At 34.6% G+C, this 12,537-nt stretch overlaps 1 protein-coding gene across 1 annotated transcript in view; it reads right to left on the reverse strand.

The window, feature by feature from the left end:
• Nucleotides 1-12,537, reverse strand: part of LOC107550178 (low-density lipoprotein receptor-related protein 4-like) — a gene marked incomplete at its 5' end in the record, with an annotated part of 50,701 nt that overhangs the window by 33,062 nt on the left and 5,102 nt on the right. The window contains 8 exons of the mRNA XM_016231415.1: nt 1,548-1,778; nt 1,872-1,997; nt 4,683-4,817; nt 4,949-5,074; nt 5,979-6,104; nt 6,183-6,302; nt 7,549-7,677; nt 10,154-10,270. Of these exons, the coding sequence (XP_016086901.1) occupies nt 1,548-1,778; nt 1,872-1,997; nt 4,683-4,817; nt 4,949-5,074; nt 5,979-6,104; nt 6,183-6,302; nt 7,549-7,677; nt 10,154-10,270 (1,110 nt within the window). The remainder of the gene's footprint in view (nt 1-1,547; nt 1,779-1,871; nt 1,998-4,682; nt 4,818-4,948; nt 5,075-5,978; nt 6,105-6,182; nt 6,303-7,548; nt 7,678-10,153; nt 10,271-12,537) is intronic.

The following is a 12,537-nucleotide window of genomic DNA, read 5'->3' on the forward strand; positions in this document are numbered from 1 at the left end:
TATATATATATATATATATTAGGGGTTGAACAACTTCTGATTTTTTTTGTCGACTTTTATGTGACGAAAGTTGAGTCGAAGTCGACTAGTCACTGATGACGTCATTAATGAACAAATAAGTCTGGAGCTGTGATAAACACCTTGTGCACAGCTATGGCACATGACACAGCGCTGCCCACATGGCTATTGCTCCTATAACAGCTCATTTTTATCAGTTCTTTTGTCTATGGGTCGTTATATTTCTCACAGATTTCTACTCATTCTAAATCAGATACAGATAAAGTAGAACAGTAAAGATTACATTCATATGAATGCATTAGAGCGATCACGTGTGTGAATTAACTCTACCTGGTAGCGTCTCTCTACAAGCACTGAAGCTGTGGGATTTAGTTATTAAAAAATACAGCCTGTACCAATAGGCTGTTTAAAACGTGCATTCTCCCGTTCAATTTCGAGCATCCAATAATATAATCACATGTCTTGTGGAGTTTTCAGAGTATGCATTTATTTGTCATTTTAACTGTTTGGAAACAGAGCGTAAATGTGGAAGTCCTTTAAAGATTTCTTATCCTGTTGCACCCTCTATAGGACCAGCGACTAGTCGACATCAAGCTTAAAGCGTCATGGCAGAGCATTGAAGTCGACTAGTTGGTGCAACCCTTATACAAGTGCATATATAAGTGCATTAGGGCTACATGATTAGGACAAAAAAACAATTGTTGATTATTTCATTTGACATTTTTGTTGTTTTTCTCATTTTATTTATTTGAGTCTTCTTTCTGTGTTGGGCAACTGCATGCCATTTTCTTTATTTAAGCGACAAACACATTAAAAATAAACCAAGAACTGTTCCTGGATGACTTTTTTGCTGTTTTATATAAATCAAAACCTAAACTATCAAACTCAATGGTTAAAGGGACAGTTCACCCAAAAATGAAAATTCTGTCATCATTTACTCACCCTCAGGTTGTTCGAAACCTGTATGAATTTCTTTCTTCTGCTGAAAACAAATGAAGACAGTTGCTGGTAGCCATTGACTTTGGTAGTATGAGAAAAATACTATGGAAGTCAATGGGGACCAGCAACTGTTTGACCAACACATTCTACAAAATATCTTCCATTTGTTTCTTTTAGCAGAAAAAAAAATTCATACAGGTTTCGAACAACCTTTCATTTTTGGGTGAACCATCCCTTTCACTAAGCAGCATAAACAACAAAACCAAATTTTTCAAATTCTGAACAAATTCTACTCAAAGCGAGCAAGACAGTGATACTGGAACGCTTCCATTAACAATCAATGAAAGTGTCACTAACTACTTTAGACTGTTTCATGTATAACTGCAGTTTAGTACGAGCATGCACTCCTGTTATAATCAATGCAGCTGTCTACACTCAGAAAAATCTTTTATTTACACAGTGTCTCTACACCATGTTGACTGTAATTGGCTTTAGTTTTTAATTTGTATTCAGCTAATTGTGCAGTGGAAATCAAGCAAGAGTCACAAAGCAGTGTATATGAGGAATATAAAGTGAAAACGACTCCGTACCTGGGCTCTCGAGACCCGTGGACACGACCTCCTCCACATTACTACCATTCAGACTGGCTCTCATGATACGGTCCAGTGTCACGTCTGACCAGAACACCAGCTCGTTGCTGTGATGAAAGTCCAACGCGATGGCGTTTTCCAGATTATTCAGTAATAACGTGTACTCTGAGCGGTGCGGCATAACCTGACGGATATCAATCCGATTCGCAAACAACAAAACCGGTTCTGGACCTGGGAATAGAAAACAGTTTGTATTAAACTGATCATCTAGGTTCCAAAATCATCCGATGTTTTGCTGCTTTCACAGTAGATACTGAGCCTCACCCAAAGCTTTGCAGCTACGTTTGTCGGGTCGAAGCTCGTAACCTTGCACACACCAGCAGTGAAATCCTCCTTCTATGTTGGTACAGCCTTGACTACAGTAACCTTCATCTGCACACTCATCAACATCTGCATTCAAACGCAGGAAAGTTTAGAGAGATTAAATACATCACACAAAAACATTTATTAGTCAGTTTAACCTCCAGTTAACTAACTAGTTAGAAACAGAGAGATTGCAAGAAGACTTTACAGTCTATAACTGAGAACTTGCAACAATATCTAACAACACTATGGTGAACAAAGTCCAATACACTCCTAGATTTCTACACTTAAAGATCCAAAAGGATTTAGTTTTAATAAAAGCAAACACTGTTAAGTGATACTGTACTGTAATATCCCTGAAATTAAACTGTGGCACTCAGGGCAGGATTTAGGGGGGCCCCTGGGCTTAAGGTTATGTTTGGGCCCTATACCTACACTACAAATGCCCTCAAATAGAACATCTTTATGGAGTAACACAAAATACACAAACATATGCTTTGAGGTTCATAAATAGTACAATTAATATGCAACATGTCTAGGCTATAGTCAAAGTTTAAATGTAATATTAAATACATTAATAAATAATATAATAAACAGGATGTGATCTCTCAGTTGAGAGATCAAAACCCTGAAATAACTTGAGCAAAAAAATTAAAAAAAAGCCAGAGATGTTGGCTTATTAGTATTATAAAAGTTATTGTCATATCTGTGTCCTCTTATGTGAGGTTCTTATTTAATCAATAAATTAAATTAAATAAAAATACATGCTGGCTATTAACAATCAAATGAAATCACTATCAACAACATTCATAGATGGATTGAGCATAATGTTAAGTTTAAATATAACATTTTAATGTAGAAATATTAAATGATTACAAAAATGCTACTTTTTAAAATATGAAACTTTAACCGCCAGTAGGTGGCAGCAAGTGACCGTCTTAATGAGTGAGTTGAATCAACTGATTCGTTTAAAAAGCGGATTCATTTTAACTTTGCAAACGACTGAACTTAGAAGGAGGACACATGTATTGAATCGCGTCTGCACCGATTGGTTTGTTATCACATGGTTACTTTAACAGCTCCATTCCTCGTATGTGTAAACATACCTGGCAATAAAAAAAACTCATTCTTATAGCTTGATTGAATCATTCGCTGGTCCGTGTAACGCTGAGGAACAAAACACTGTGGTTCGGAGACGCAGCGGCTCTGCTGTTTGTTCTATTTTCTTTCTGACGGAGCAAAACAGAGTTTTGTGTCTGAAAGTTACTCTGTAAGTTGTTGTTTATTGTACATTTGCGATCGTGCAGATATTCGAGAAAAAGAAACAGGACTCTTGTTTGTGTGATAGGCTAAGTTCTATATCATAGGCATAGCTATGTTATAAAAAGAGCGCTCAAAGGGAGAGAGCGCTCAAAACTCATAAGATGATCGCATAATTTAGTGGAACATTAATAGGCTATAGTAATATCGAATCATCCTCTGTAAAGAAATGAGGTGTGAACATTTGAGTATTTATCACTATCTTTCTAAATGTGCGCTCTTTGGAGCTAAAGGCTTAATGGAGCTTTTAAAGTAACCATGTGATAACAAACCAATCGGTGCAGACACGATTCAATACATGTGTCCTCCTCCTATGTGAAATAATCATAAATACCAGTTTATGCTGTTTGATTGTGGCCTCGAAGGTCATAGTTGTTTAGATCTTGTGTGCGCAGTGGAAATGCGGCTAATAATTTCTGAATTCTGACTGGCATATAACGAACAAATCAAACAAACGTAAACGGGCAAAGGCGGGGCCCCTACAAGGCGGGGCCCATGGGCTGCAGCCCACTCAAGCCCAATGGTAAGTCCGGCCATGGTCGCACTCATATTTTTAGTATTAGTGTATAAATATAGAGTACTGTGCAAAAGTCTTTGGTATGTTAGATTCTTCACCAAAAAAAGTTAAGTCAGTTATTTATACCCTTGTGAAAAAGATGTGTGCTTAATTTGTATTGAGTGTGTACTTGTAGTGTGCTTACAGACTTAAGAGTATTTCTACAAAAAATTTACTTACAGAAATATATATATATATATATAAAATGTCACTTAAGTTTATTTAAAGAGGGACACTTTCATGACTGTTAAACTTAAGTACACTTTTAAAAACTGCACTTCATAATAATGTTAAATTATTAAATAATTTATTTTACTTTACAGTTATTCAAATCTTAATGTTTTAATGATCTTTTATCATACTTTAAAGTACACTCATTTTGATGTGTTGACTAACATACTAAAGCACATGTAAAGTACTTGATTATAATTTTAATGTCATGTAATGTTTTTTTTCAATATTATATTTGAAGTTAATATATTTAAAAATGTCCTAAAACTGCAATTTCATCATTACAAATGTGCAATTATGAAAATATTTAAATACATGACATACAAGTTTCAACAGAAATTATATATTTTCAAAGTATATTTTATATTTTATGTTAGTTTATCATAAATGCTTGCCTGAGAGAGACTAAATGTATAAGAACCGTGGCATAAACTCTTAAGACACTTAATACATAAATGTATCAAAATAAATACATAAACTTTTGTTTAAGTATATAAATCCCTTGCAGAATTCGTACAAATAAAAGAGATAAAAGATCTATTTTTCCCCATAAGAAAATAACTAATACAGAAAATCCTGATTTTAATCCCTTGGTTTTTAACTTTCTTTTCTGCTGTCTTCTCGTTTATAAACCGTCCTTTTTCCCCCCTTGTCTATGGCCTCACCTCTGCATGTCTTCCCGTCCTGAGTTAATGTGTAGCCGGTGTGACAAGTGCACTGCACCAGACCTCGAGACATCTGGCATTTCTGCGAGCAGCCTCCATTGTTAACATCACAGTTTTCTTCACTTGACTTGGATCCTATAAACACACGGGCACACAGTCGAATGTTAACAAAGAAAAGAGGAGGGAATCAGATGCTTTCAGTGGAACTATGACTAGTCATCTTATGTTATATTTCACATATTTTTGCACTAATTTTGTAGACTCACGACAGTCCTTGTGTGGGTGCTCATCAGTCCCGTCTTCACAGTCTTTGACGTTATTACAAACCTTACGCTGACCAATACAGCGGCCATTTCCACACAGGAACTGATCCGATGCACATGGAGGAGTTTCTAAGAAACAAGGGGAACGTAAAAAAAACAAAAAAAACAATGCACAGCACATAGCTGCATTCAGTACTAGATCTTATAAATAATCTAAATAATTTTAAAAAATCAATTTTATTTGATCTATTCTAAGTCCATTTTGGGAGAAATATAGCATTCCATCAGTTGCTCATCAATGGATGCTCTGCAGTGAATGGGTACCGTCAGAATATCAGAGTCCAAACAGCTGATAAAAACATCACAATAATCCACAAGTAATCCACACCACTCCAATCCATCAATTAATGTCTTGAGAAGCCAAAAGCTGCGTGTTTGTAAGAAACAAATCCATCATCAAGACATAGTAACTTTAAACCGCTGCTTCTGGCTAAAAAATTAGTCCATAATCCATAATAGCACTTCCTCCAGTGATAAAATCCATCTCCTGTTGTCTTTCAAATCAAAATCCATTCACATATTTGTTTAGATCTTTTTCGGACTGATTCAGACCAGACAACTTTTTCACTGGAGGAAGCATTATTATGCATTATGGACTTTTTTTTTTAGCTGGAAGTGATGGTTTGAAGTTTAAAACATCTTAATGATGGATTTGTTTCTTACAAACACGCAGCTTTTCACCTCACAAGACATTAACTGATGGACTGGAGTCATGTGGATTACTTCTGGATTATTGTGATGCTTTTATCAGCTGTTTGGACTCTCATTCTGACGGCACCCATTCACTGTAGAGCATTCATTGGTGAGCAAGTGATGCAGTGCTACATTTCTCCAAATCTGATGAAGAAATAAACTCATCTACATCTTGGACGGCTCAAGGGTGAGTAAATTTACAGCAAGTTTTCATTTTTGGGTGAACTATTGCTTTAAGAGATTAAAAAAAAAAGTATGTATTGTCTTTTATATTCCTTACCAGTCTTTTCACAGCCATCTTCATCACTGTTATCAGAGCAGTCATCCTCCCCATCACAGCGCCATGACAACCGCACACATCGACCAGACAAACAGCGAAACTGATCAGCCATGCACATCGATGTACCTGATGGTGAGAAAGAGGCGTTTGACAGATGTGAAATCCACTCACACACACAACTGCTACTATAAAACAGTTACTCACTGCAGTTCTTTTCATCCGATTGGTCGTCGCAGTCGTATTCTCCATCACACCTCCAGCCTGCATTGATACACATGCCACTGCTGCACATGAACTCTGCAGAACGGCAGGGCTGGTGGGGGGCTGCGTTCACACACACACACACACACACACACACACACACACACACACACACACACACACACACACACTCATGAAACTTATCTGTACTAGGAAATCTTCTTGAATAACCGTTGTGATAAGAAGCACACTTTAGCATACTTTTAAGAATAGTACTTATGCAAACATTATATACTGTACATTTTAAAGAATATATCTAAGTGTAAACAATGTAATGTTTTCAGACACTTAATTGTGTGTTAATTGCAAATAAATTAAAATGAATTATATATATTAAATTTATATTAAATGCAATTAGATCCCACTTAAGTTGTACTTGAGTATACACAAAGTACACATTTGTAATGAAGTTGCAATTTAGTACATTTAAAATATATTAACTTTAAATGTAATATTGAATAACACGCTACAGCTAAAATTATAATCAAATGCCTTACAGTACTTTTAATAAAAAACAATTCCAACAATAAACTAGCATGCCAATGTCAAAAAATGACAGATTTACAGTAATGATAACTGTTTTTTGCTCAAATATTTTAAATGAAACCGCTTGTGTAAAATAAGTTGACTGTAATGAATGTGCAGTTGTAGAATACTTAAAAAATCGAGTGTGTATTTTTAAAGTACTGCATTTGCAGATAATATAATATTAATTAAATAAAAAGCCACTTTTTAAGTGTACTTAAAGAGAGACATTTTCAATCCTAACATACTTAATTACACTTAAAACATGCACTTTGTAACAATAGTAAACATTTTAAATCAGTATGTTTTAATAATCTTTTGTCATGCTTTAAAGAAGTACACTTATTTGATGTGTTGATTAATATACAAGTTTCAATACTTGATTATAATTTTAACTCTAGTGTGTTATTCGATGTACTGATGTGCAACTTCATAATTACAAATGCCTAATTACAAACATATTTTAATTCATGACATTTTATCATAAATGCTTGTCAGTATATTCAGCAGTACTTTAACCCTATTTCAAAGACAACAGAAGTAATTATGAAATTACACATAAAGATGTACTTAAGTCCTACTTAAGTGTGTCCAAAACACTGCATTCAGTTCCCTCTCAAGTATATTCTTTTAAAGTATATTATTTCCATGATTATGCTAAAGTCTGCTTTTTCACAAGGGGAGGTGAGAATTCTAATGATTGTAAGGCAGAGAAAGAAAAGAGGCATTTCAAACAAAAAATAAATGTTTTAAGAGAGAGTAAGAAAGAGCGAATGTTCCTTACAACAGTCCGACTCATCAGACCAGTCCCCGCAGTCGTCATCTCCATCACAGTGGTAGATGTCCAGAATACAGCGGCCATATGCACACTGAAACTCCTCAACACTGCATGTGGCTGTCATCCCGTCAGATGCTGGAGAGAGAAATTAGGTAATGTGACTTACACACACACACACACACACACACACACGCACCCGCAAACAGTCCAACAAATACCTTTCAACAGCTATTTGCAATAAATAAAACAAACAAAAACAAATATAACATGGAAACAAATACAGTCACAAGTAGCAATCATTGGGATCCAAGCATACTGTATGAAAAAAGTGGAGAAGTTGACCACAATTTCGCAGAATAGTTCATACTGTTGTTGATAAATGGTGGCAAATTTCCTTTGATCAATTTAAGTTAGCAGATTCTTCATTAAAACCAAAATCTGATGAACTGTTTATTGCTTTCAGGATGCTGCAATGTAGGTTTTGTGAAATTTTATAATGTTCATGTCAGAACATTTTTGGCTGGCAACTGCAAAACTAGTTGACAAATATAAATTGGTTCTTTTTGTCAACCAGCTCTCCACAGTATACAAGCGCAGCTTTAGAATAAGCAGAAATTATTTAGGAAAATCTAAAATAATGAAGAAATGACTAAAATATTTATTTTCTCTTTAGCTTTACCAATATGACAATTTATATGACTTGATTTGGCACAAATTTAGTTTCTACCATATATGAATTGTTCTATAAATTTTGTTTAGAGGCACGCAATGGATAGTTGGATGGATGCTTGGATGGATGGATGGATGGATGGATGGATGCATGCTTGGATGGATGGATGGATGCATGGATGGATGGATAGATGATGCATAATGAATGGATGCTTGGATGGATTATGGATGCATGAACGGATAGATGGAAACATGGATGCATGTATGGGTGCATGATGGATGAATGGATAGATGGAAATATGGATGCATGATTGATGGATGCATGGCTGAATGGACAGAAGTAGAGATGTTGATTTGACATACAAGTGCACTGAATCACAAACTCAACTTACGGCAATTCTCTTCATCGGTTCCATCTTTGCAGTCCGTGTCTCCATCACAGTACCAGTGTTCTGCGATGCAACTTCCATCAGAGCAGCGGAACTCTTTATCAGAGCACTTCCTCTTATCTGGACACACATACAAGCACAAAAAGGGCTTGAGATTCTTGGAGTGTGAAAAATCTATCTGGTGGTGGGATCAAGATTGCTTGGCAGAAAATTTCGGACAAACTTGTCATTTAATAAAATTAAAATGAACAAATAAACCCCAATTCCACCCCATCTGAAAAATAAATAAATAAATGTAAATGGTACAAAAGCAGATGCAGACCTTGATGAACTGATTAGACAACCTTGTGTTGAAATCTTCATCTGAATATTTTTATAAACTGATGGCTAGCAAGCATAAGGTCTGCACAGATGTCATTGCTGCAAGTGCAGGAATCTTTAATGAACGGTTTGAAAAATAATGCATTTAATTAAAATCAAAATAGGTATTTGTAACTTGGTAAGTGTCAGTTTCTTTCATAAAAACAAAAATGCCATAGTGATTCCAAACTTTTGAATTGTAGTGCATAAGATATGTCTGATCTTGCCTAGGGCACCAAATGATCCAATGGATTCATGATTGTATTTCACTTATGTGCAAAAAAAACTACTTAAATAGTACTGTAAGATATAACTAAGCATGCATGTAATGTTTTCAGACACATCATTGGATGTTAAGAGCAATTGAATGAAAATGTACTACAGTTTAAATGCATAACAAATGTAATTAGCTGGACCCATTTACTTTAGTAGGACTTCAGTACATCTTCATATGTCATTTCATAATTACTTCTGTTGTCTTTGAAATATGGTTAAAGTACTGCTGAATGTACTGACAAGCATTTATGGTCAAATAAAATGATGAAGTTGCAACTTCATACATTTAAAATATATTATCTTTAAATGTAATATCGAATAATCAAGTACTTTATAATCAAGTACTTTACATGTGCTTTATTTTAGTCAACACATCAAAATAAGTGTAAGAACGACTAAAGATTATTAAAACTTATTAAAAATGAAACACTTTGACAATCGCTTTTTAAGAAACATTCAAAAAGTGTACTCTAAATATACTTAAGTGTCCTTTTATTTTATTAATATTACCTGCAAAAAAAATTAACTATACTTTTTAAACTTTGAAATGCACATTCAATAAATTTTTTTTCAATAAAATTAATTTGTATTTTCTTCACAAAGGGATTCAGGACATCTGTTAGGGTTTTGTTATTTTACAATGGATGGATGCATGCTTGGATGGATGGATGGATGCATGCTTGGATGGATGGATGGATGCATGGATGGATGGATAGATGATGCATAATGAATGGATGCTTGGATGGATTATGGATGCATGAACGGATAGATGGAAACATGGATGCATGTATGGTTGCATGATGGATGAATGGATAGATGGAAATATGGATGCATGATTGATGGATGCATGGCTGAATGGACAGAAGTAGAGATGTTGATTTGACATACAAGTGCACTGAATCACAAACTCAACTTACGGCAATTCTCTTCATCGGTTCCATCTTTGCAGTCCGTGTCTCCATCACAGTACCAGTGTTCTGCGATGCAACTTCCATCAGAGCAGCGGAACTCTTTATCAGAGCACTTCCTCTTATCTGGACACACATACAAGCACAAAAAGGGCTTGAGATTCTTGGAGTGTGAAAAATCTATCTGGTGGTGGGATCAAGATTGCTTGGCAGAAAATTTCGGACAAACTTGTCATTTAATAAAATTAAAATGAACAAATAAACCCCAATTCCACCCCATCTGAAAAATAAATAAATAAATGTAAATGGTACAAAAGCAGATGCAGACCTTGATGAACTGATTAGACAACCTTGTGTTGAAATCTTCATCTGAATATTTTTATAAACTGATGGCTAGCAAGCATAAGGTCTGCACAGATGTCATTGCTGCAAGTGCAGGAATCTTTAATGAACAGTTTGAAAAATAATGCATTTAATTAAAATCAAAATAGGTATTTGTAACTTGGTAAGTGTCAGTTTCTTTCATAAAAACAAAAATGCCATAGTGATTCCAAACTTTTGAATTGTAGTGCATAAGATATGTCTGATCTTGCCTAGGGCACCAAATGATCCAATGGATTCATGATTGTATTTCACTTATGTGCAAAAAAAACTACTTAAATAGTACTGTAAGATATAACTAAGCATGCATGTAATGTTTTCAGACACATCATTGGATGTTAAGAGCAATTGAATGAAAATGTACTACAGTTTAAATGCATAACAAATGTAATTAGCTGGACCCATTTACTTTAGTAGGACTTCAGTACATCTTCATATGTCATTTCATAATTACTTCTGTTGTCTTTGAAATATGGTTAAAGTACTGCTGAATGTACTGACAAGCATTTATGGTCAAATAAAATGATGAAGTTGCAACTTCATACATTTAAAATATATTATCTTTAAATGTAATATCGAATAATCAAGTACTTTACATGTGCTTTATTTTAGTCAACACATCAAAATAAGTGTAAGAACGACTAAAGATTATTAAAACTTATTAAAAATGAAACACTTTGACAATCGCTTTTTAAGAAACATTCAAAAAGTGTACTCTAAATATACTTAAGTGTCCTTTTATTTTATTAATATTACCTGCAAAAAAAATTAACTATACTTTTTAAACTTTGAAATGCACATTCAATAAATTTTTTTTCAATAAAATTAATTTGTATTTTCTTCACAAAGGGATTCAGGACATCTGTTAGGGTTTTGTTATTTTACATCATAGGGCGTTTTACAGGGTGTGGTTTTATACTGAAGGGCGCATGCTAAACGTTTTGCAATGCCTTGTCTGTTCTGTTTTATTCTTTTTGTTTTGCTCTATATTGCTGCTCTCACTGTGCCCTGGCAGGTCCGTGACTAAGACCAGCTGATCCGAGTTACAATAAAATAATGACCTGTTTGTTGTGATTGATTAGAGTGCAACACCTCCAACATGTAAGGCTAGAGTAGGGATGTTCATTTTAACCGGTTAACCGTTAACCGACCGTATAGAATTTTGACCGATTAATACAATCAGTTAAACAGTTTAAAGAGTCATTTTTTTGGGGTAATTTATCAAAATATTGAAAAAGATTTGCTGCATGGTTAAAATACATATAAAAAATTGTGTTTTTAGAGAAAAAAAAACAAGTCGCGTATAAGTCGCATTTTATTATTTCATTCAGAAATAGGCCTAATGCAGACGCGAAATGTTTACAAACATTATAATAAACACTGTAAACATAGCTAGGCTATTTTAGTTCCCCTCACTCCACAACAAAGCCTTTCAATTAACAGTATTTAGAAAAGAACAAGAATTACAAATATAAGAAGCTATAGCAATATAAACGACAAGCCAAAACCAATTAACTTCGGCTAAAACGAAACTGAAACCAACGTTGGCTGTCTCATTCGACACAAAATCAAATGTTTCCGTATTCGCGATGTATTTGAATGGCAAATTATTATTTATTATGTAGCCTACTTCACTCGCGCTCCAATATCCACATAAAACAAAATGTTTTGCATAACATCACGGCGGTACGGTTATAACACTTAACGGCACAGATTTTATTGCCGTTTAAACTGAGCAGTGTGTTTTTTTCCATATATTTGACTGACTGTATTTTTTTATGATAATGAGCAGGCTGCATTGTCAAGGTAGCAACGCTTAACTGTGTGCACGCATGCGGCGCCTGCGCAATCACTTACATTATTTCTTTCTAACAGTGGAAACAACTACTCCTTTTAGTCAAAGATAATCAGAATTGTAAAAGGTTTGCCTTTATTTGTGTACATTCACAATAAAAACAAATCTTTGTGCTTTTGTAAAATAAGCCTAAAGAAAAATAGGATGCCGCTTTCTG

This window comes from Sinocyclocheilus grahami, unplaced genomic scaffold (assembly GCF_001515645.1).
Source record: "Sinocyclocheilus grahami isolate Dianchi unplaced genomic scaffold, SAMN03320097.WGS_v1.1 scaffold390.1, whole genome shotgun sequence".
Taxonomy (NCBI): Eukaryota; Metazoa; Chordata; class Actinopteri; order Cypriniformes; family Cyprinidae; genus Sinocyclocheilus; species Sinocyclocheilus grahami.